This window comes from Elgaria multicarinata, chromosome 5 (genome assembly GCF_023053635.1).
Source record: "Elgaria multicarinata webbii isolate HBS135686 ecotype San Diego chromosome 5, rElgMul1.1.pri, whole genome shotgun sequence".
In the NCBI taxonomy this organism is placed as follows: Eukaryota; Metazoa; Chordata; class Lepidosauria; order Squamata; family Anguidae; genus Elgaria; species Elgaria multicarinata.
Genome location: NC_086175.1, coordinates 63,222,243 through 63,248,706, shown reverse-complemented (window position 1 = coordinate 63,248,706; position 26,464 = coordinate 63,222,243). Strand labels below are relative to the sequence as shown.

General features: G+C 40.4%; 1 protein-coding gene across 4 annotated transcripts in view; it reads left to right on the top strand.

Moving 5' to 3' along the window:
* The window catches only part of DMD (dystrophin), a 1,279,927-nt gene that overhangs the window by 1,153,203 nt on the left and 100,260 nt on the right, over positions 1-26,464 (top strand). For all 4 annotated transcript variants that reach the window (XM_063126497.1, XM_063126496.1, XM_063126495.1 and 1 more), the window contains exon 63: positions 16,280-16,341. In XM_063126497.1, the coding sequence (XP_062982567.1) occupies positions 16,280-16,341 (62 nt within the window). The remainder of the gene's footprint in view (positions 1-16,279; positions 16,342-26,464) is intronic.

The following is a 26,464-nucleotide window of genomic DNA, read 5'->3' as shown; positions in this document are numbered from 1 at the left end:
TACTTCAGCTGTGAAGCACAGCACTGACATTTTTCTTCTTATCCCACTCACCATTACTATTCCATGCATTACAGATTCTACATTTCTGATATGTTAGAGCACACACACACAAAAACGAAAAACTATTTGCTAGTCTTCATTAAAAACCGAAATACTCAGGGGCATGTGTATTTTCAAATTTTAAACTTACTTAAATCATAGCACCAATATGTCTACAGGAATAAAATAGAGTTTGCTTCTGCTGTCCTGATGCTTTTACTTTTAATTAAGAATAAGCACCATTTTGCCGTAGAAAAGGGATATTTTAAATGCTAGAATAAATAAATGAGCATCTGTAACTTTGTATGTATCCAGTTAGCCACTCTCTTCAAAAAAAAGAAGGAAGAACAGTGTCCACACTGGCATGCCCAGGTGCTGATGCTGGGTCTGTTTACTACTGTCCCATTTTCTGCTGCTCTCCAGCATTTGGAGCACCTTGTCTGTTGCATGGCAATGGAATTCTGCCCTGATGTCCATCCCTTGCTGCATCACTGGTGGGGTTACTGCAAGGGCAGGGCATTGTCTTGTGGGGGCAGGATGGAGCCCTTCCACCTGTCATAGCCCCCACACCCTGTCCATAGACCCCCTCAAAGTCACTTAAAAGTTGCAGTGCAGATGTGTGCTGCCCACGTCCAACAACAGTCTCCATCCATTGGTGCTTTGTGTAGGCTCCTTGGCTTTTAATAGCTTGGGCACGCTCCATGCCGTCTGCTGCCTTGCCACATCTCTCTGTTACTCTCCCTCAAGCAGACAAGGACAAGCGGGGCATTTATGTGATTGCCAAATAGCCTCATCAGTTCATCTGAGCCAATCGGGACCCAGCCATCAGTGTGAGAATGGAGCGTCCATGAATGATGCTCACAGCCAATCATTGCCTTGCCTTTCTAAAATAATTACTCTTCAGCTCATAGGGTGTTCCCCAATGTTGGTGTTCTCTACCTCCTTTCCTTGGGGCCGGAATGTAGAAGACCACAGTGAGCAGTGTGGTGGACAAATTGAGCAGTGAGCCTCAGCCTTCTTGTTTTATTGAGCATTGAGACTGCACAGAAGGAGAGAGAGAGAAAATATGTACACACAATTCCACGTAGAAGCAACATGCAGCATATAGGTACAATGCTTTGTGTCTTTTTATTTGTGTGTGCAAGAATTGGTGTCTATGTGTGGCTAGGCCTCCAAGGAGATTCTTTCTATTTACTTTCTTTTTAAAACTGGCAGCAAGCAAACTGTTTTGTTGTCTGTTGTGTCCCATGAGACCCTAATCCCTCATCATTTTTGAACCACCACCATTCCATTTTTCACCCATTTTAATTTAAAGTAAACTAGCAGTTTGGGGACATGGGGCAGACTGAAAACAAAATTAATCCTCTTTTCCTACTCAGATTTCTCTTTTTATGCAATGGGTTGCTGCTGTAGCAAAGGAAGTTGTAACACATTGCTTAAGCCTGCAATACATATCTGAGAGTAAATCCCATTCAATGCAATGGGACTTACTTCTGAGGAGACCTAGATAGGATTGCTATAGAAATGTCTTTAGGGCCTTTGCAAAGCAGGAGATTGGGCAGAAAATAGATCCAGGTTATTGGAAGTAGTTTAAAATTACTGGATCAGATGTAGTGTGTGTTCTAAAACTATTTTAAAATCCCACCTTTCCCTGTATTCTGTTGTCTTCGTCAGTTACTGTTTTCCACTGAAAAGCACAAGGTCAGAGAAGTCTAGTGAATAAACACAAAGCACCTGATCAGAGTACAACTGTGTGTGCGCGTGTTTCTCTCTCAGGTCCCCATTATCTCATCCTTTTCAGGAGGAACTATCCGTCCAAACTTGTGGAAACGATAGATTCTGTTACATGAGATCATTTGGGCTTAGGTCGCTTCTTTTTTCTTTGGTTTACCTAATCCGGCTCTTTTTCAGATGGCTGGATGCCATCTTTTGGTTCTACCTTAAATAAATCCCCCTCTGCTTTCCGCCCAAACTGTGCCATTTCTTTGGAGGTCTTCAGTTGTTGTTTGCAGGTTCAATAGGCGGAGCCGAAGCCGAGGGCGCTCCGCCCTGTCTGGCCCTGCAGCCTTCCCCCTCTCTCTCTCTCTCTCTCGCTCGCTCGCCCGCCCGCCGCCTGATAATGCTCTTCTCACCGCAGTACTATTCGCTGCTCCGCGCGGTGGTGGGTTAGTTTTGCGTTAGGCTGCAACACACACACGGTCTAGGAATCTTCGCCGCCGCGCTTTTCTTTTCTCTCGTTGGAGTCGCTGAACAGTTAATAGCGATGAGGGAACAACTCAAAAGGTAACTTTAATTATTATTCCAACCAGACCCTGAAAATCTTGCACTTGTCAAAGCTTGTGCGCTGCTGGCAAGGCAAGGCAAGGCAGTTAAAGGTAAATTAAACTTCTGAAAGCCTCCTTGCACGGGGAATTGCAGCTTGAGAGTCCTCCCTGCCAGCTGTTTTCTCTTGTTCTCCGTGCAGGTGCTTGTAGCTGACTGGAGCATGTCAGGGTTAACTCTTTCCCTTACGGCTGTGGACTTTGGATTTTAGAGATTTCTTCCTGATGCAGGGGCAGTAAGATTGGTTTCGTCTTCTTTTAAGCTTTTTTTTTTTTAATCTTAACATCAAAGTAGATTTCCCCGGCACTCCGCCCATTTCTCCCTACATTCCTGTCGTTCATTGGGTTTTAAAACAAGCCCGAGATTGTGTAGCCTTGCTCTTTCTAAAGTACCTTTTCAATCATGCTGCATTTTGTCTGTGCGTGTGCGTAAAAGAGAGAGAAGCCCTATTATTCAACATTATGTGCGTAAAGACCCTGCAGAAGAAAGCTTACCATACCTTTCATTCACTGTGTTAAAAGGTCAAATTTCTGCTTGATTTCTTTGGGGAATTCGAACTGACATTTAATTCATTACATTCTTTCTTAGTAATGTGCCTTCTGTGTCTTGGTAAATGTGGTCTAGTTAGAACATGCTGGCTGTGGAGGTATGAATGAAACAATACATGAACGAAGCAGCTAAGCAGGAAGTAGGACAAGGAGAGTAAGATAGTATCAAATGTGTCTGGGGAGGGCCAGTTGAAGAAGCAGTTTGCATCATTAATAGAAAACTTTTGCAACAAAATAAAGAACAGCACATTGTATTTTAGGAGTACCTATATCGTTGTGTCTCGCCCATGTTTTCCTACTAGGAAAACCTACAGTATCTTATATAAATTACTTAAGAAGTACTTTTTCTCTAAATACACTTGGTTTGCAAAATACTTTAGACCTCAGATAGTGTGAGCAGGAAGAGAATTAGAAATATATATAAAATGTTGTTGACTCTAATGAGCAAAAAAGAGAAATGAGTTTCAAAACTGTACTTGAATATAGATAGCATGCAATGTTTTTATGTGATGCATGTTTATAGTATTTTATTTAATATAGTACAGAATTCTGCTTTATGTGTTTCTTAGAAAAATGCTCCTTTGTTAAAATCATATTCCATATTCAAACTCACCTCTTAAAATAAGAGCTAGTTTAGTGAGACTTTGCCTATAAAATACTAACACCAGAGGAAACATGGTTTCATAAAAGATCTTTGGTCCATTATCACTAAGGAATTGGTTGCAGTCATCATTGTTTGATCCTGAATTCGACAAGACCCTGCAGTGAAATTGCTTTGGCAGAAGTGGAGAGGATAAGCTTTGAAAAGCAAATAGATCAGTGGACAAGTAACAGCTGGAGGGGTTGGCTCACCAAGCTTTAACAACTGTCAGAGTGCACACAATAAAATGCTGCACATCAAAGGAGAGAGAAATAATTACCATATTGTACTTAGCAGCTGACATTTACTCCCTTCTGTTCCTACTCAATATCAGTGCAAAAACTTTTTAATTTATTTGTGCATCATTTTAGAGTTCTGAAAATGCCAGCTAAGGCCAATAAAGCAAAGAACATCCAACTCCCCCACCACCAAAACCCCCACTGGTTCAAGAATTAAAAAGAAAGCATTTATTGATGAAGATTAATCCTTCATAACCACAGGAGGCTGCTACTTTCTGCACTACTATTCTGTAAATTTTCATACTGATTGGTTTCCCCTCCAGAAAATTGGGGGGAAACATAAAAAAAATGTTTTCAGCTTTAAATGACTAGCATTATAAGTGAGTTAGTTTTTAATTGGCCTAGACCTGACTCTTCATTAGAATGAGTAAGAATTTGTTTACAGTAGCATTCTTATGAAGGTTTAATGTTTGTTGAACGAAAAGAGAAACAAGTCCTACTATGACTTTATTTCCCAGGCTCATTTATACTAGTGATAACTTCAGGCACTACTTGTAAAAGGAAGGCAAAAGACTATCAGCCCTACAGTTTGAAATTAAATCGGTCTAGCAGTGCACTATGAAATTATACCTTAATTTCTAACCATTAGTAAGTAGCTGTTATTGGTTCCCTGTTTCTACCTGACAGCATTTTGTTATTCTTCACACATATGCATCTAGCACATCCTGCATTTTTCACACGGTAGTGAGAATTTACTCTAATGCTGCTGCAAATTAAGAACAATATAGTAAGAGTGAAGAGTGACTGCACTTCCATGCTCAAATTTTCAACTACAAAAGCTTCTTGAAGAATACACATGGCAAATCTTAAGGCAAAATATATAAATTTAAAGTAAACATTTTAGAAATGCATTCAAGAACATGTGACAATGAGAAAAAAGTCTGAAGGTAGGTTCTTGTTTTATTATCATTTCTTATGCGTCTTAGAAAGCTACAATAAGGATGATGAAGACCCCTTTAAAAAGAAATTGGGATGTATGTTTTTCTTTTATCTTTGCTCTCATGTTTGTAAACAATCTACACCTAATTCATTCTGCAGAAAGATAATCTAGGGCTGGAATGCTCCCTTTTCTGTTTTGTTTTTAATGTTTTTATTTTTTAAAAAAAATCATGAATTTACCAATTGAAATGAGACCAACATGATGGTTCCAGAGAAAGGATGATCTAGGTGACAATGACTTGGTTTGCACGTAAGGACAGTTTTTCTTGAAATTGTCTTTAGCAGTTTAAATTGTTCTAAATTTTTTAGACGTTTTATTATGTAATTTTTGTGAATTGTTGTGAACAACCCAGAGAACTTTGGATATTGGTTAGTATAGAAATGAAAATAATAATAATAATTAATAATAATAATAACGGTTTAAACAATCCATGGGTTGTCATGCAAGAGCGAAAGCGAGAGCAAGCGCACTGCCTCCTGTGTGCCTGCCACTTATGCTTTTAAACAAAAACCTACAATTGGGTTGTTCTTAGATTATTACTGTGATGACTGAACCTGGACACTTTGGGTTGTTCATGGGTTAAGTATGCCACAGTTAATCCATGATTTATTAGGTTACCTTTGGATAGTTTAAACCAAGAATAACCCAGAGTGTCCTGGTTCACAGATCACACAACCTACGAACAGGACAATGGACATGGCTCCCATGCAGCATGTGACCCCAAAATCATGGGTTAACCCACATTGTTGCTACATGTGAATAGGATCATTGTGATTGAATTTAAACACTTGAATTTTCTAGATATTTTACCATGAGTTAAATTATTTAAATTTATTATATCCAACGTTTAGAGAGACGTTAATTCAGAGCCTTTTTGTTTAGTCACATTGATCCTCTCGTGTAGATGAACCTTCCTGTTAGGCAGCAGCCTATCAGACCCTGCAGTGGGGGCTTGTTGAGATGGCCCTGTGTGAAATGATCTGCATTATGACTTGCGACAAGGAAAGCCTGACTGAACTGTGCACACTTCAGTCTCAGGATGGGTGTTTATGGGTGCAAGGAGGACTCTCCTGCTGCCACTCTCTCTCCTCTACATATCATCCAGGCCATGTGGTATTCAACAAAACCCATCACTTTATTCCCCTGTGATGTAATGGTTTAGACTGAAGGTGGGGTAGAGCAGTGGCTTCATCCACCAGTGAGAATAGAACCTGGTGCCTTCCATATAATAAAGTTCCCACCATCTCAATCAGTTTGATCAATGGGCATATTGGCTGTGGATAATGGGAAATGTAGTCCTACACTGCTATCCATGATGTCAGAAGAGTCTTTCCCAGCCCTACCTGGAGATGCTAGGGATTGAATGTAGGACTTTCTGCATGCAAAGTATGTGGGCTGACACTGAGTTGTGGTAAAATGAGAGTAGAATATGCAAAGAAAGAGAAGAATCATCTTGCTTTTGCACACTAGTTGATGTTCTAGCTGGACTTGGAAATTGGATAGGTAGAGAAGTCTGACCTGAGTGTACCTCAGAGCTCACATTTTTGGAATTAATTCTTTGTTGGCATCAGGCCTGGTGGTTCCCCGAGTGTGTACACCATGATCCTCTTCAAAAGCATTTCTTTGGAGGCAGAAGCAGTTCGACTGACTCTTTGAGTACAGTGAAACACAGGAGGTTGGAGAGGAGAAGATGATGCTCCCCACTCCATCAACTAGTCATATTTTGATGGGCTTTTTCCTAATAATGATCCTTTAAATCATAGAGGCCCTAAAATATAGAGGTCAGATTGCCTAAAATAGTCGAATACCAGATTTCTAAAATTCCTTTATACCAGCTGCGCCCTTATCTGGACAGAGATAGCCTAGCTACAGTTATCCATGCTCTGATAACCTCTCGTTTGGATTACTGCAATGCGTTATACGTGGGGCTGCCTTTGAAAACGGTCCGGAAACTTCAACTGGTACAAAACAGGGCAGCACGCTTACTAACAGGGACTGGCCGACGAGACCACATTACGCCAGTCCTTTTCCAGCTTCATTGGCTGCCAGTCCAGGTCTGGGCCCTATTCAAAGTGCTGGTATTAACATTTAAAGCCCTAAACGGCTTGGGGCCAGGTTATCTGAAGGAACGCCTCCTCCCATATGTACCTGCCCGGACCCTAAGGTCATCTTCAGGGGTCCTTCTCTGTGAGCCCCTGCCAAAGGAAGTGAGGCAGGTGGCTACCAGGAGGAGGGCCTTCTCTGCTGTGGCACCCCGGCTGTGGAATGAGCTCCCTAAGGAGGTTCGCTTGGCACCTACATTATATGCTTTTAGACGCCAGGTGAAGACCTTTTTATTCTCCCAACAGTTTAACAATCTATAAATACATTTTAACATGGTGTTTTAAATTTGTAATTTTGCATTGCTGCTGTTTTTATCTGGTTGAGCTTTTTTATTGTATTTTATATTATGGTTTTATACTGTTGTTCTATATTATGAATGGTTTTAATTTTTGTGAACCGCCCAGAGAGCTCCGGCTATTGGGCGGTATAGAAATGTAATAAATAAATAAATAAATAAAACTACTCAAACATTTTTTTTTTAAAAAAAACTCCTGCTGCATATAAATAATTTTACTTCAAACAAAATATTGGATTTGTGTCCCTCTGAACCTGGAACTCACTGACCAGGTTCTCATTATTTTCAGCCATGCTGGCTTAAATAAGGCACCATGGTTTGCAGCATATGCCATAACTCAAATCCTGCACGTAGGTTGGCATGACATCTGAACCCTGTGAGGGTGGATTATTGTAGTGATCAACAAACCACCCACAGCCCTAAAACAGCTCATGGTTTCAGGGCAGTTTGTTTATCATGTCACCAACCCACTCTCATCGAGTTTGCACAACATGGCAACCAACAAGCAGGTGTTGGGTTAAGGAACAGGCACCCATGGTCACCTGGAACATTCCACAAACCGTGTGATTTGTTTAAGCCGCCATGGCTGAAAATGATTGTATGAAAAATGCAACTGGAGATTGTTCACACTAGAGCAGTCGTAGGTACTTAAATTGATGCATAACATCAATTTAATGTTTAAAGCAAGCAGAAAGCAGCATAAGCAAACATAAGCAAGCAATAAACTATTAAATAAGAAAGGTTTTCGTAAAGTCATTTAAAGAGCTGAATGCATAGCATCCATAGGCTCCCTCAGAAGTCTAACTACCCCAGTATTTCACAACCAGTTGAACGTTCCAACCATCAGGCAAAGGGAAACTAATTAGATGGCTTGTCACTGTGTCCAATTCCTGAGACTACTTGTTTGTCCATCTCATCTTGTTGCCCAGATTCTTCCTTCAAGTATTTTATATCATTTTACAGTGCTACAAATAAGAGCTGAGAGGAGGGATGCAGGGGAAGCAGGGAATGTAGTGGGAATGATCCATTGTACTTTTAGTATATCACATTCTTTCCTCCACCATATCGACACAGACTTGTATGCTTTAGAGAGGTTTGCTCACTGGAGTTCAAAATTACAGAAGATGTATTAAAGATGCTACTGTGTTCCAACCTGTGGTTGAGAATGCTCAAGAATTGTTGAGTTGGCATTTTATTACTTCACTTGGTATATACACACGCATTCATTCAAGCAGCCCCAAAGCTAACAATTAAATGGCCTTTGAAAATGGCAAAGAGGCTTATGAAGGGAAATCTCAGTGGAGTCTAACCTTTCCTTGAGCTGCACTTGTGTGTGGAATTGTTGATAACTTTCTAAGCTGAAAATGTTCAGAAAGAACACTTTTTAGTTGGTGGAGTGAAATAGCTGCAGCCTTCGTGTGTTCTGAATATAAATTGCCAGTAAAATCTGCTCTTGCTCTTTACAATCATACTCAACCTTCACAGAATTCTCAGCAAATGATGATAAGCTTTCCTTAAAATTTCATGTGGGAATAAGATAACTCCTCCTGGTTGTTGAGTCCGTTTTATGCTCTTTTTCTGGATATGATTTATTAATAATTTCTAAAATGTACACATTAGCTCTTTTTTCTTTTCTTTTTTGTTAAAGAATGGTGTCACAATTGCTGCATGACATTTGTTAGACAGAAAAAGGTGTTCCTTTCTTTCAGGTCTGAATCATGAGGCAAAATTCCTTAGGATAGGGCATTGATAAACACCGGAGGTGAAATTTGAAGCCTTTTCTGAAGTCATGGAAGCCTTTAAGTAGTCAGTGGCCTGGTTCAGACAACACGCTAAACCATGCTGCTTAACCACAAAATGGTTAAGGGAAGGCATGCATTCCCTTAACCATTTTGTGGTTAAGCAGCATGGTTTAGCGTGTTGTCTGAACCAGGCCAATATATTTATTCTATTCGGGCATTCTTAAACTGTAGCTGTGAAGGGGCTGGAGCATTGTGCACACTGTCCCCTCCACCCCTGACCTTCTCGTGCTGAGCAAGAAGACCTGATTGGGATTGTAAGTGCATTCAGCCAAATATGCTTAGAATCGCTTTTCAGACCTTCCTGCACAACATGGGTAGTTTGGGCTGGGGTGGGCCAGGGCCAGCAGACACAACCCTGCAAGTCCCTCCATGGATACAGTGTCAGAATACCTGAAGGATTTTTTAAATTAATTAAATAAATTGTCTCAATTGGTAACAAACAACTATGTGAACTTGGAGCAATGGAAAGGTGTAGCAGTTCAGACTAAGGCCCAAGTGACATACACATGTAACAGCCCCTTTAAAGGAAGAAAAGTTACTCCATCTTGGGGCAAATGACAATGGGTATCTGGCAGGAGATAGGACAGTGAACATTCCCTGCTACTCGCCCCATCATGTCTTTTTCTCTCATGCTTCTTCCTCTTCCACACCTTTCCAGTCTTGCTCCCCACCATGGGAAACACCTTTCCTTCCTTTAAAGGGGCCATTGGGATATCATTAAATGCATATGTGTACAGCCTTTAGTTTGGGCTGGACTGGACTGCCACCTGTTCACACTGAGTATTCATTTATGTATATGAACGCAATAAAATATTTGACTCAGTTCTTAGTGTCCTATGCTAGCAGAGTGTGATCTAGCATTTGGGACCTGTGTGTACAATGCAACGTATATAAGTGGACCCTGTGTACCAGTGAACCCATAGAGCTCGCACAATATGCCAACGAGCTGCCATGTGTATAATTCTGAATTAACTACCTGGTGGGAAATGTGGTAGGTCATGCCACATTTCCCACCAGGTAGTTAAGTTGTCCATACTAGCTATTGTACACAGGACCTAGGCAGCTTATTTATTTTATCCCTTTCTGCTGAATTTGTCTCCCAGAGACATTCTTGTTATACCCAAGATGCATGTTAAGAATAATAGGATAATGTCTATCATATTGGGTGCTGTACTACAGCTGACACAGAAACTGGAACATACTGTGTGCTTTTGGCCAATATCTTATTTTATCTGTACACCGCTCTGAGATCCTAATAATAATAATAATAAGAATATTTCTTACCTACCTCTCTGATTGGATCGAAGTGGGGAACAACAGCAAGCACAAAATACATAAAATACTAATTAAAAACATAGTATACACTGTTGAAAACATCCTAAAATTCTACTTGATAGCCTAGTCTTTGCTGACTGTAGTAGATTCTTCCCAGAGGACCTGAGTGTGCGGGGCGGATTGTACAGGAGAAGGCGATCCCGCAGGTAGCCTGGACCCAAACCATGTAGGGCTTTAAAGGTGATAACCAACACTTTATACTTTGCCCTAAAGTAGTGATTTAGGGTAGGATACAAATATTTTAATAAATAATAAATATCTAGATTGTGTTTGAAGTATGCATATGTGCATGCATACTATGCATGCTGTTACACAGAGCAGTCATAAGCATGTTTGCTCAAACATTATTCCTACTGTGTTTAAGGGGTTTAATCATCAATAAATGTGTTTAGGATTACAGCCTTGGTGTACTTAATGTAGTTTTATTATGAAGAGATGAATGAGTTGAATTTTTTGTGAAATCCCCAGAGAATTTTGGCTATTGGGCATATAGAAATGTAAATAAGTAAATAAATAAATACATTATTAGAATATATACTGGACATATCTCTAATTCCTTACTGCATTGTTGTGATGTCACTGAAGTCTGGAGGTAAGAGAAATGAGTGCATCTACCCATTGGCTGACTTCCTGTAGTTTCATGGAATGCTTATGAATGTCCTAACTATTAAGTAATTAAAGTGTTAATGTAGAAGCCCAGTAGACAGGGACTGCAAATGTTAGGAAGGTATCAAAGAACTGAGGTAGTGGTACTCTCTTAACAATGATCAACCATTAGACTGAGTGTGGGAATCTGTAATAGCTTGAGAAAAGTATTAAAGACATAAAAACAAGTTAATGAATGTTCACAGGTCTCTACATGTGTGTATATACTCTTTAAATTAAGGGTTTCGGTGTAGATTGCCATTTAGGGAACTCAACAATGATTGTGGTTTTGGAGCAGTGTGTGAGGTGTCAATTTAAAGCTGTGAACTTTTGCAGAACAAGAGCTGTGATGTTATAGAATTGTGCAAGTCCGAGCTGTTGGAGCTCTACTGTGATTTCATTGAAATGATTATCTTTGCCATTTCAGTGTGATGCTGTGATATCATGGAATAGTTGCAAACATGTAATTATTTAGGTGTAAATTGTCAGTTCCAGGGGTTAGGAACATAAGGGATGATACGCTTTTGGTGGAAATGGTTCATATTATTGAGGAACTCTACAGTTAAAGTAAACTAATGTAGAATAAATAAGAATCTAAAATCACCTTTCTGCTTATAGTCTAGTTTAAAACAAGGATTCTTGGTTGTATCACATTAAAACTAAAGCGTCTGAGCTTTTTGAGAATTTCTCCTCTTAAAATTCAATTTTATCAAATAATCTGGTTTGGTTTGAAGAAAATTACACTGGATGCTGTTCAACTAGTGTGCCGAGTGAATTGTTAGACTGGTATATAACGGATGATTCTGTGTTCCAATAAAGTGATTTCTCCTATGTTCATAGAAGATCCTTGCATTGAGCAGGGGATTGGACTCGATGGCCTTATAGGCCCCTTCCAACTCTACTATTCTATGATTCTATGATCTCTCAAAGATCTTTGGACAAAGCTCATGAAAGTGACTGAAATCCTTTCACTCTGTTAGTCTTACTTATCCAAAAGTATTAAATATATAGTGAATTAATAAAACATTCCTAATTTTAAAATTCTTAAAATTAAAAAATGCCTTAAAGGTAAATTATTTTTCACTCTAGCTATAAAAACTGCCCCTCGTAAATACTGCATCAGATCTATTTGGAATTAGAGGCACAATAATCTGTGACTTTAATAGTGGCCATGTATAAATCAACATTCTTTACATTCTGTCCTACAGTAATGTTGGTTTTCCAATACCTGTATCACGTTTGGCTGTATATATTTCTCTCTTGGGGGCGTGGGGGGAGAGAGATGCATATATTTGCATATCCTGAATAAAATAATTTTCTTCAGTCTTACATAAAAGATTTGAGGGTGCAAGCCTCATTTGTGGTTTCCCACACAGGAGTTAGATTTTAAGTAAGCATGCTTAAGGTTGTGATGAACGGGTGAATCAACATAAGGTAATGGATTTTCACATTTGCCTGAATAGGTTCAATAGTATTACATAGGTATTTCTGCAAATATGAGAAACATTATTTTATCCCTTTAAATTCTTAAGTTACTTTCTAAGCATCTACAAACTTACTGAGTATCTGTCCTTCAGTTCTAAAAATAATAAGAACACCCTGTGTGAAGATTTGCTTAACATGTTTTTACAGATATTGGCCCTATTCAGACATAACAACTTCAGTTTCTGGCGCCTGAGGATGTGGACAAGATGCATGCATTTGTTCAATCCACCACATGCTCTCTCAATCCTTGTTCATCATTGGTTATCTGAGCTTTCTACGGGGGGCTGACAGGATGGATCAGGGGAGTGGTGAATGCATCATTGCATGATGGTGTGGTCTGTCCTGCCTTAAAGGAGGTAGTAATACAACCACTCCTGAAAATACCCTCCCTTGACCCAGAGATCTATGCTAACTATCATCCGGTTGCAAATACCCCATTTCTGAGTAAGGTGTTCAAGAGAGTGGTGGGTTCTCAGCTGTAGGCTCTCTCGGATGAAACTGGTTATCTGGATCCCTTCCAGTCTGGGTTCAGGCCCGGTTTTAGGATGCCTTGATGGATGACCTTGCTTTGGGAGATGGAAAGAGGGAGTGTGGTCCTGTTTCTTCTCCTTGATCTCTGAGTGGGTTTTGATACTGTTGACCACAGTATCATCCTGGACCACCTCTGTGAGTTGTGAGTTGGAGGCACTGTCCTATAGTGGTTTAACTTGTACTTTTGGGCACAGTTCCATAGAATAGCATTGTGTGTCTGTACCTCAACCCATGGCAGTTGAACTGTGGAATGGCACATAGTACCATCCTGTCTCCAAGTGATTTAATATCTATATGAAGCTGTTGGAAGTGGTTATCAGGAGATGACACCCAACTCTATTTCTCTGTGACATCTGAATCGGAAGAGGCCGTGCACATTCTGAAACAGTGCCTGGATGCAGCTTTGTCTTGGATGAGGGCCAATAAACTGAAGCTGACTCCCAATAAGACAGCGACCCTATGTGTTGGCAGGCCCCAGGTCTAGAAATGGGGGTGTTTCCTATTCTGGATGGGCTTGCACTCCCTCTGAATGAGCAGGTCCATATTTTGAGGGTGCTTCTGGATCCATCTCTGTCACTGGAGGCCCAGGTGGCCTGGAGCATCCATTGTTAGTTCATACTCTGCCCATTCCTGGATAGGGATTGCTTAATTGTGGTAACCTCATGATTAGGCTACTGCAATGGGCTCTATGTGGGGCGAGCATGGTTCAAAAGCTGCAGTTGTGCAGAAAGCTGTGGTGCTAATTAGGACACATAGGCATGCACACATTACACCTGTGTTAAAAGAATTGCACTGGCTGCCTATTAGCTACTGAGCCATGTACACGGTTGTGCTATTGTCAATTAAAGCCCTAAGCAACTTGGGACCAGGATACCTAGCAGATCACCTTCCTTGATACATACCCAGGTGACCTTGTAAGATCAGCAGAGGAGGCCTTGCTGGTCATTCCAAAATGAGCAGAATGTCGCCATGAAGTAATCAGAAGGTGGGCCTTCTCTGTAGCAGCACCCACCATCTGGAAAACCATCCCCCCTGTAGTTTGGGAGGCAGAAAATGTAATGTCCTTTAAATGCCTCCTAAAAACACACCTCTTCACCCAGGCTTTCCCTGAGCAATACGTATACTAACCATGCCACTGATTTTGCTTCTTCATTTGTTTTTTTTACAGTAGTTGTTTTAAAGTTGTACTTTTAATGTTCTGTTTTTAATACTGAATTTTAATATTGTGACCCACTGAGAGATTGTATTATATTCAGCAGTATATAAATGACATAAATAAATACATAAATAATAATGGTGGTATCTGGTGGCAATTTGTGGGTTGTGAAGCCATTGCTGTGTTTAAGCTGTTTCCAGATTCCTGGAACAACCTACGAATGCAGCATTCATAGACTGTTTCCATGACATCTGAACTCAGGCACTTGGGGTTGTTCATGAATTAACTCCAAGTTAACTCAAGAACAAGCTCTGGGTTAATTTGCAGTTTAACTCATGAAAAACTGGGTTCAGATGTCACGGAAATAACCTACAAATGCCACATTTGTAGGTTGTTCCAGGAAACTGAAAGCAGTATGTGCTTGGCTCATGTGCAGTATGCTTTCCCATAGTTCACGGGTTAATTAATTAACCCACGAATTGTGAATTGGGCCAACATCTGTCAGTTTCATAAACCAGTAATTTGATCAAATATTGACCTTGTTTGGATGTAAGGGTGGTGTGCAGCAGAAATTTGTGGGTTATTTGAATAATTATATCCAAACTTTACATCTAATTAGAGTCAGTATTTGATCAAATCTCTAGTTTATGAAACTAACAGATGTTGGCCCAGTTCACACATATCATGAACAAGGCAATATGCTGGTACATGCTGACTAATTGCTCCCACTGCTAGCAACCCACAGACCTTCTATTTTGTGTGAACCAGGAACTCTTGCTTGTCTCTTTCCCAACAAGTCAAAGAAGTAACTCACAGTTCATTCTTGGGTTATTTCTCTGGCTTGGTGGGGGGAAACAAGCCAAAACTCCTGGTTCTTATCCAATGCTACCAAAACCATGGACAGAAGCTCCATGGCTAGGCACTTCTAGACCATTTAACCTTTGGAGAATCTCTCTACCATTATATCAAAGGCTTTTGGAAATTAGTTCATCTCACATCTTCAGGTTCTGTTTGCTTTTGCATTCTGTTTTGCATTCTAAACTTTCAGCTTTAGAAAAATGAAATACTCTTTCTCATCACTCCACCTTTTTTACAGTCAGAAGCTGTACTGTTTGTTTTCCTGAGCAAACTCTCAAGGTGGTCTCCTTTTTCTTCGACAGAAAATAAAATAATGCCAGTGTAAATGAATAATAATTGAGTTTTAAAAATCTGTCCAGATTGGTTTTGTTTTACCTCCAGTCTGATATTTTCTGTGATTAATCTGTGAGGATTTCACGTGCTATATTCTGAAAACCAAATTTGATTAATCAGTCAACTAGCCACTTCTGCTGAAAGAGCTCCTCTGCCTTTTTTAGTGAGCTAGATCTATGGAAAACATGTCAATCTTTGACAATTTTCAGATTCTGCTATGTATGTGTGGAGCACCTCATTGTCAAAAATACGATCAAGAGATCTGAACATTTCTGAGTCGTAATCCTTCCTGAAGCCTTCTGCTCAACAGATTTTACTGAATCTATGAAAGGCTAGTAAAAGATTGCTGTGGATAGTATCAAGTCACACTGTGCAACTTCCATTTCACTGCGCATTCCAATGTACTCCTTTGCATCTTATCTTTAACATACCTAGAAAGTAGATAAATGCATGGGTGGGATAGAAGAAATTACTTTCAATTTAAAAATTTTGTGCCACAAAGAAATACGATTGCATGTATAAATCTAATGCTATGTGATACTTTATTATGCTGACTAAAACAGTTATCCTCTGTGAATCCCACTTGCTTCTATTGGTTACAGTGGCCTTCCCTAATCTGGTGCCCTCCAGATGTTTTGGAGTACAATTCCCAGGATTCCTGAACATTTACTATCCTAGCTGATTACTTTGTTAAAGTAAGTAATGTGTGGTAATACAATGAAGGTAATTTCAGTTGATGTGACATTAAAGATGGTTTGGGGTATATCAACTGAAATTATACCCTTTATATTAGCACATGTTACTCACTTTGACAAATAAACATAATAACTGAACTGTACAACTACAGAACCTAGCAGTGTCTTTAGGAAGAAAGCCAATTTTTACCACAAAGATATTTGGACTGGCATAAACTTATCATGTACTATTTTATTTGTTTTTGCCTTGCAGTCACGAGACACAAACCACCTGTTGGGATCATCCTAAAATGACAGAGCTATACCAGTCCTTAGGTAAGAGAATACTTCATATTAATGAACTTGGATTTTAGGGAAGTGTGGGGGGTGGTAAATCAATAATTGATTTTAAAGTATAATGAAAAATGCATGAGAAAGTCTTTAAAAAGAGAACAGAGGAATAATAAAATCTTATCTTTAAATGTCACTAAATGCTTTAGATTTTGCGTTCTACCATGTTTATAATACAGGTGCTTGGTACAGGCTGTTCTTTTTAAATAATTAACTCATTAGTATGAACATCTTTCTTCCATTGGCCCATTGGGTCAGCAAAAAGCAAAACCCAGCTGCTGTTACTTTTGCCTTTGGTTGGAAACAAGCCTTATCAGTGTATTGGAGCACACTCCCTGTTTTCATAGAACATGGTTATTGAAATTATCACCAGCAGCTGTGATATCATCTTGAGTATTCAGATTGCCTGTAGCAACAAATTCAGATGTTTCTCAGGCCTTAGCTAGACCTACCTTCTATCCCACAATGGAGGAGGGAAGATCTCGCGTTGTGATAAACGTGAGATCCCTGCTCCGTTTACACATAAGGCGTGATGACCTCAGGAGGAGAAGCGTCACGCCTGCCATTTTTTTTTAAGAAGAAAGAGCGCACGAACGGTTGTGCGCAAAGGTAAGGTTTTTTAAAATTTTAACTTAATTTCCCTGCTCCCCCACCCTACCCATGATGGGCACAGTGCTCCTGGCTCCGCGCAAGTAATCGTGCGGAGCTCAGTTAAGCCGCAGCAACGGGCCACACGTTCCGTGGTCTCGAGCTCAGCCCGGGACCGTGGAAGAAGCAGGCCCAAAGTGGAGGGCGAGATCCCGGGGCAAGGGAGGGATCATCCCTCCCTGATCCCGGGATCCCCTGTGCGTCATGTGGATGCACAGGGACGATCCTGGGGCTTGCCCTGAGATTATGCTCAGTCTAGCTAAGGCCTCAGTTGTTATATGCTTTCTCTATACCAGTAGTGGGGAATCTCTGGCCAAAGGGCTGGGGGTTGTAGGGCTTCCCCATCTGGACTTCCAGGCCTCTACCCCTTCTCCTGTCCTATTCAGCTGTTTTTTCGCTGCTTAGCTAACTGGGTTTGGGAGAGATCTTGGGGAGGGGAAGTTTAAACCTCACTTCCCCATGAACCTTCCCCACCATGCTGCTCAGCTGAGTGGTGACAAACAGTGAACAGTAGAGAAAGGGAGGGTGCCGTGAAGTTCCAACACTCAACCGTGAAGAGGGTCTTCTCTGCACTCCCCCGTTCTCTACTGCTCAGCAGTTTTCCAGCTCTCAGATGAGCAGTGACGATTGGAGACCCAAAGGGAAGATGAAGTTTAAACTTCATTTTTCCCATGATTCTCCTCACCCAGCACAATGCTCAACTGATTAGTGGGGTGGGGTGGAATGGTGTGTGTGTTAGAAAGTGAATTGGGTATGTATGTATGTATCTATGTATGTGGACTTTTGGCTTTGGCTCTGACCATGGCTGGAATATGAATACCCAATCATTTCCCCCATGCAGTTGGTAGACTTCGGTTGTGTGGGGAGGGGATGTTCCCCAGCTCTGCACTGTATCCAGTTTCAATAAGCTTAGGTTAGTCCATATTCAGCCAGAGCTACCTTGTCTGCAAGTTAAATTCTTATCCAGGTTCTGAAGGCCATTGCTTCTACTGCGTTCTGCAATTGCTAGAAATAGCATTTTCCTTTCTTTCTTTCTTTTTTTTAAAAAATCAATTCATATAAATAGTTGTTCAGCTAAATAATCTTGTTTGGAATGGTATAGTCCAAGTATGTGTGATATAGTATATTGATCAGCATTTTTGCTGAATTAAAAATGAAAGTCCCCAAAGGGCAGATGAAGCCAAAAGATAAATTCTTTTGATATTTTTAGTATTTCGTATCCCAAAGTGAACCTTTTGTCTTCTGGGTACATTTAATAACATCTACTTTTCAGATTCTTAACCCACTCTCATAGGAGAGCAGATCCAGAGCTTATCTGGAGAAGTCATAATTTTTTATTCCATTATATTCCTCTGACATTCATAAACACATTGCGGTTTTTATCCAACATCCAGCCAAAGGCCACTCATTCGATTGGGCTTTCCCACTCCCATGAAAAGCATTTCCTCAAGATTGGGGCTCAGAAAAGGTCTGTTATGTATGGGGGGCTGCAGTAGGAGGTAGAATTTCCTAGAAATGGGTGCGGGGGAGAATTGCCTTCTCACACAAGCTGTCTCCTCCCAATTTTCAGTACTGCCCTCATACCACATCCTAGAGCTTTCCTAAGTGTTTCCTGGGTTTCAGCTAAATGGGGGATACAGGGGGTGGAGGAGGGAGAAGGGAGCAGAAAGCCATCTTACACGAATGGATCTTTGCTTGCATAATATCATATACAATCCATTATTTTGCTAGAATATATTTCCTTTTAGATACGCATATTGTGATTGTCTTTTTGCATCTGCCTTCTTTCTAAAAACCATGTAATTCCATCCCTGGGTCTATGATTCTTGAAATATGAGGCAAGTTTTCCGTAGGTGACTCAGATAAGTGCCAGGTGATGTCAGAACTTGTTTTTTACAGATACACAGTGGTCCAAAAAGCAGTTCCAAAGCATGCTTACTGCAACACAGATTGTTGTATACCACCTAATTGGCTTGCTGCGATGAATCTAGTAAGCAGCCATGGTTTTTGCAAGTATTGCGTTTCTGTGAAGTCTCTTTCGGATTTAAAAATAGGCAAAAGATCCAGATCTTTGCTACTTTGGATCTGGTTACCCATTGTTGGTTTTCCCAATTGTTGTTTCAGTTGAATTTGAACAGACTGAAGTGCCAGTTCTCTGTAACATATTTGTCAACTGGGTTTTGTCTCACAAAGGGCTGTATAGTATTTTAGGAGACTTTTGTGTTAGGAAGACTTTTCTAACAAATCTGCATGCCTTTAATCGTGGATGAGGAAATTGACCTGCTGTGCATTAGTGAAACTTGGGTGAGTAGGCCTGATCTCACCCAGCTATGTCAGCCTGGGTATTTATTGTAGCGCCAAAGGATGGGGGTCACTATGATCCATCAGATGTCCATCTCTGTCTGCAGGAAATTATTCTGCGCAGGGCCTGGACTGTAGGATCTGCATCTGGTCTTAGGTCAGAGAGTCAGATTGGGGATGCTCCTGTCATGCCACCCATCCTGCTTCCCATCAGCCTGTCCTGACTGGGCTAGCCAAGGATTGTCTCGAGTGTGGTATTGGGGGAATCAAGGGCAGTGGTCCTTGGTGACTTCAGTGTCCACCCTGAAACTCCCTCTGATCTGGTGAGACTTTGAAACTGAATAGGCCTTGGTCACCCTGTTGGATAACCCTTATCAAGAGAAGAATGGATGGAATGCAACCTTGATCTCTCTGCAGCTTTTGAGATCATCAACCATGCTATCCTCTTAGACTGGCTTCAGGAGAAAAAATGTCAAGGGCACTGTACTTCAGTGGTTCCATTCCTACCCACTGGGTCAATCTCAGAGGCATTCAGCTCTATTTTTCTATAACATCTGAATCAGGTGTGGCTGTGCAGGCTCTGGACTAGTGCTTGGATACCATGGTGGGCTGGATGAGGGACAATAAACTTGAATTCAGACGAGTCAGAAGTATTATTATTATTATTATTATTATTTATTTATATAGCACCATCAATGTACATGGTGCTGTACAGAGTAAAACAGTAAATAGCAAGACCCTGCCGCATAGGCTTACAATCTTTGCATGTCTCACAGGTCTGTGAAATAGGTCAATTGCTTGTTTTGAATGGGCTTACACCCCCCATGAAGAAACTGGTGCATAGTTAATGGGTACTCCTGGATTCATATTTGTCACTTGAGGCTTAGGTGGCTTCAGTGGCTAGGCGCCCTCTTACCAACTTTGGCTGATACACCAACTACAGACATTTCTGGTCCATGATAGCTTATCCCCCATGGTATGGGCACTGGTAACCTCAGGATTTGATTATTGTAATATGCTGTATATGGAGCTCTTCGGGCTTTGTCTGGAAGCTGCGGCTGGTGCAGAATACCGTGGCAAAGATGCTAACTGGAGCCTCCTTCTGACAGCAAGCTACATCCTTACTTAAAGAGCTGCACTGGCTGCTAGTAAGCTACCGGGCCAAGTTCAAGGTGTTGTTAACCTATAAAGCCATAAACAACTTGGAACCAAATTAGTTTAGAGACCAACTTACCCCTCATGTTTTTGCCAATCATCTGAGGGAGCATTTCTGAGGGTGGCACAGGCTCCTGAGTTTTGCCTCAAGAGCACTTGCAGCACAGTGTTTAATGTCATAGCCCCCAACCTATGGAATGCTTTACCAACTATCATTAGACAGGTCCCCACAGTTCTGATGTTCAGACAGTTCCTCATGACCCATCTCTTCACATAGGCTTTCCCTGAACTGTGACCCTGTCAGCCATTGTCTGTAGTGCACAGCAGAGTGTGCAGTTTTATCAGTGGTTAATATTTTTATTTTTGTGTTTTAGTATTATGTTTTATTGGTATTATACTATATGTTCATCGCTTTGAAACTTTGTGGAAAGCAGTATATAAATGTGATTATTAATTTAAAAACTAGAATCATAGAATAGCAGAGTTGGAAGGGGCCCATAAGGCCATCGAGTCCAACCTCCTGTTCAATGCAGGAATCCACCCTAAAGCATCCCTGACAGATGGTTGTCCAGCTGCCTCTTGAAGGCCTCTAGTGTGGGAGAGCCCACAACCTCCCTAGGTAACTGATTCCATTGTCGTACTGCTCTAACAGTCAGGAAGTTTTTCCTGATGTCCTGCTGGAATCTGGCTTCCTTTAACTTGAGCCCGTTATTCCGTGTCCTGCACTCTGGGAGGATCGAGAAGAGATCCTGGCCCTCCTCTGTGTGACAACCTTTTAAGTATTTGAAGAGTGCTATCATGTCTCCCCTCAATCTTCTCTTCTCCAGGCTAAACATGCCCAGTTCTTTCAGTCTCTCTTCATAGGGTTTTGTTTCCAGACCCCTGATCATCCTGGTTGCCCTCCTCTGAACACAATCCAGCTTGTCTGCGTCCTTCTTGAATTGTGGAGCCCAGAACTGGACGCAATACTCCAGATGAGGCCTAACCAGGGCTGAATAGAGAGGAACCAGTACCTCACGTGATTTGGAAGCTACACTTCTATTAATGCAGCCCAAAATAGCATTGGCCTTTCTTGCAGCCATATTGCACTGTTGGCTCACTGTTGTCTGTGCATTTGGTTTCTATTTCCTAGATGTAGAACTTGGCATTTATCCCTATTAAATTTCATTCTGTTGTTTTCAGCCCAGCACTCCAGCCTATCAAGATCACTTGGAAGTTTGTTTCTGTCTTCCAGGGTATTAGCTATCCCACTCAATTTTGTGTCATCTGCAAATTTGATAAGCGTTCCCTGCACCTCCTCGTCCAAATCATTAATAAAAATGTTGAAGAACACTGGGCCCAGGACTGAGCCCTGCGGTACCCCACTCATTGCCTCTCCCCAGTTTGAGAAGGTTCCATTGATAAGTACTCTTTGAGTCAGATTCTGTAGCCAGCTGTGAATCCACCTAATAGTTGTTCCATCTATTTTTAGCTAGTTAGTTAATCAGAATGTCATGTGGTACTTTGTCAAAAACTTTGCTGAAGTCAAGATATATTATGTCCACAGCATTCCCACAGTCCACAAGGGAAGGTTACCCTATCAAAAAATTAGATCAAATTAGTCTGACAGGATTTGTTCCTGACAAATCCATGTTGGCTTCTAGTAATCACTGCATTGATTTCAAGGTGTTTACAGATTGACTTCTTTATAATCTGCTCCAGAATTTTCCCAGGGATGAACTACTGAATGGTCTGTAGTTCCCAGATTCCTCCTTTTTGCCCTTTTTGAAGATAGGGACAATGTTAGCCCTCCTCCAGTTGTCCGGCACCTCACCTGTCTTCCATGATTTTGCAAAGATAATAGACAAAGGTTATGAGAGTTCTTCCACTAGCTCCTTCATTACTCTAGGATGCAGTTCATCGGGCCCTGGATATTTGAACTCATTCAAGGAAATTAGGTGTTCTTTGATCATTTGTTTATCAATCTCAAACTGCAATCCTGCCCCCTCAACTTCTGCTTCACTTTTTCCAGGGGGGTCATAGACCGCTTTTGACTGAGGCAAAGTAGGAATTGAGCACTTCAGCCTTTTCTTTGTCATCTGTTATCAATTTGCCATCCTCATTAAGCAGCTGAACCACCATTTCTTTCCTCTGTGTTTTACTACTCACGTATCTGAAGAAAGCCTTTTTATTGCTTTTAGCATCCCTCGCTAATCTCAGCTCATTCTCAGCTTTAGCCTTCCTGCCGCCATTTTGGCACTAAAAAATATCCATGTCACCTTGATCGCCTCCAGATGTTTCAGATTTCAATTCTCATCAGCCCCAGTCAATCTGTCCAATGGCTAGAAATAATGGGGTTACAGTCCAAAACATCTGGGGGACACCAGGTTGGGAAAGACTGGCCTGTAGTACCTAGGGATAGCTACTTCACCTATAAAACCTGTAGGTTATTTTTATTGTGGTTGCTTCATTAATCTCCCCCAACCCCATTATGTTTTTCCATTGACCCTTGAACAGCATGTGCTTCCGCTTCGAATGGCAAAAAAAGTGATTGTAAAAGTGCTATTTGGTACAAATTAATTTAAGACGACTACTTCATCTTGTATTTTACCTAATAGGAAGCTTACTTTTATGAATGAGAAAAACAAAACTTTTATCCATGGTAGTGAAATTATTTTATTTTATTTTCATATAAATTATTATCACATGTAGACAAACAGAAACTCTCTATAAAAGAAAGATAAGTATCAGATTAGACCAAAAAGAAAGCTCTGTTTGATAAACAGGAGGATTTCAGATGTGTTTATATATAATATTTGGCTAAGAATAGGCCTTGTTGTTTCCTTTAACTGATGAATAGAAGTGGCTGTGATGCGTAGTAGAATGTGTTTTTGAAATGCTTTTGGTGCCTCCAATTTAAGGAACCCTGCTTGCAATGTAGTGGAGCAAAGTAAAATAAATAAATAAATAAATAAGAATGTTGCTTTTGCACCAGTTCTATCTAGCACAGCATAATGCTTTATATAAATTGAACAATTCAAGTCTAACCTATTTACTCTTGGTTCAGAATCTTTAATGTATTTTCAGTCATTCTCTTTGCCTTGGGTTAGAACTGGTAATAATAGGATGTTTCTGAAGACCTTGAAGAGTTTCTATTTTGTATGAAAAGTTAAAATTAAAGTACATTGTATATTGCATATTTGTTATCTATATAATCCCTTGCTCCAGCACACACATTCCAGGATGAAATTTGTTTCTTGGTTGGGTGAAGGAATGCTCATAGATTGAGTAGGTTTAATTTTCATTTTACAGGCTTGGTGGTTAGATAAAACTGGCATGCATAGGTTTTACAACTGTATAGTATGTAAAGCCACACCTGGTGCAGTATCACAAGCCTGACACAGTATCACATGCCTCTTGAATTCATAAATCTAACATGTAAGGAATCATTTTTCAAAATAATGTACCTTTTTTATTCACATCAGATTTTTCCATATGGCAAGCTATTATGTAAAGGAAAATATCTTCCCCATTTCTCCCTGCTTCTTTCTATACACTACAATAATTTCTGATCTGATCTTCTTTACAAATGCACCTATTCTTTTGATTTTTTTCCCTAGGATGTATTTTAGGTTTTGGTTTTTCATGACACCACATTTGGGGAACGTGCTACTGAAATAACCAATTATGGAGATGAGTTTACTTCTGCATTGTAGGAAAATTTTCCAATCGACAAGAGTACTGCAATTTTTAAAAAATAACATAGCATCTTATCTAACATGTAATAAATGACACGAGTTAGGGTTTTAGGGAATGCAGTGCAACTATTGCAGCGCATCAAAGCAAGCAAGAGGACAGTAATGTACAGCAGCTCTAGAGGAGCAAAGCATAATACCGGAGGCGCAACCACTTTATCTAGCACCACAGCCAGTTGAGATGAGAAACCTTGGTCAGTAGAGGAAACATGTGAAGAGAAAAGGGACCATAATACACGGCTGAGGAAAGTGAGAAACAGGTTGTGCTACTAAATCATCATTACCATCTCATAGTGACAGGAAAGAAGCAAAATGAGAGCGAGAACAGTACAAAGTATGCAAGGCAAACAGATGCCCAAAGCCCAGCATTTACCTTTTTTTTTTTTTTTTTTTTTAAATTAACACATTGTTTTTATTGTTGTTGTTTTTGTTTGAATCCCGCCTTTTGCCCATTCTGGGCTTCACAACACTAAAATATATACAGTTAAAATATAATAATAATAATAATAATAATAATAATAATAATAATAATAATAATAATAAATTTATTTATTTGTTACCCGCCTCTCCCTCTGGATCGAGGCGGAGCACAACACAAATGTTGCGTTTTTACAGAAGTTAAAAATATAATTGGTTTCAATATTAAAATGTAAAATTTTAATTGACGTTAAAATTAAAAATTAAAATATTTAAAATACGTAACAAGTTTTAAAAGTCCCAGGCATAGACAGAGCTCATTCTCAACTGCCAAAAATTCACATTAAAAAGAAAGAATCCAAATGCACATTTTTATCCCATTGATGAAACCATGGCAATCCTTTTTATTTATTAAAAAAAGCAATTTAAAGTGCAGGTTTTTCAAAGCACACACATTTTTTGAACGCAGTTGCACGCTCGAGCATGTGCAAGCTTTTCCCAAAAAATTCAGTCATATTCCAGGCTGTGAGAGGGGCATCTTTGGATGTTTTCCAACTAAAATGAAATCCTCATACATCCTTATCCTTAGGCAGCGAAACGTCCTTAGCTGCCCCGTATGAATCCTCCTTCTGTTCTCTGCTGTAATCAGTTAATTAATTGGAAATCGTTTCGCGAAACGAAACGAGCATTTACCTTTTGTAAACAGCCCAGAGAGCTTCGGCTATGGAGCGGTATATAAATATAATTATAAATAATAATAATAGAATAGTGATATATATTCCGTTGCCCTTTAAAATGACCTTCAACTTCGAGGCTCAGTTCAGATGTTTTTCACACATACTTATGGCTTCTCCCATTTGCAGATTCCTTTCCCCAATTCCAGGTTGCAGTATCCACTGCTTGCCATGATGTTTGAATGGTTATAATTTTTGTGAACCGCCCAGAGAGCTTCAGCTATTGGGCGGTATAAAAATGCAATAAATAAATAAATAAATGTTAGATGATGATCCGGCAAACTATGGTTATTGTTAATCTCTAAACCACTATTTGAAAGTTGAATTGTGGTTTGAAGTAGACTTGCAAACGATAATTTGGAAGATTGTGCTGATTTAAGGGCAGTTTACATGTAACAACAGCCCATGGGTTACACCAACCAGCTGGCGCAGCACCGGCTGGTGCAGCGTGCCAGCCTCTTCCGCTTGTAGCCAACACGATCGGCCTGTTTGTAGGTTGTTGAGTGTGACCTGCAAACCTGGACTAATGGGTTGTTTAGGGGCTTAACAACCAGCAGTTAACTGAACAACAAATCTTAGGTTAACCTATGGTTGTTCAGCACCTAAACAACCCATTGGTCTGGGTTTGCATGTCACACTCAACAATTTATAAATGAGCTGATTAGACTGTTGAATAAAAGTGGAAGTGGAAGACACATGGGGCAGCACTCTTATTCTCTCCCACTCATGCATGACAACCCATGGGTTGTTTAAACCATGTGTTATGGTTCACTTGTAACAACATCATAGTCTGCCTGATTCTAATAACATGGCAAGTTATGGTCCTTACAGCCTGGAACTGGGGGAGGGAAGGAGGGAATGTGCAGGACGCAGCATGTTCCAGATACTTTGAACTGAGCCAGAACTTTAAAATGTTTCCATATAGTTCAGTCACTATAGAAGAAGGGTGGGAAACACACAGCCTACATGTGAGCCCCTCATGGCTATTCCCCCCCCCCCCCGGTCAATTTTTTTGCTGCAGCAGCAAGAAGTACAACAATTTTGCAGGAAAACAAGGTTCATAGGGAGCGCATGCCTTGTTCACAAGCAAAATTGCACTCCTGAAAAAGCCCCCAGATA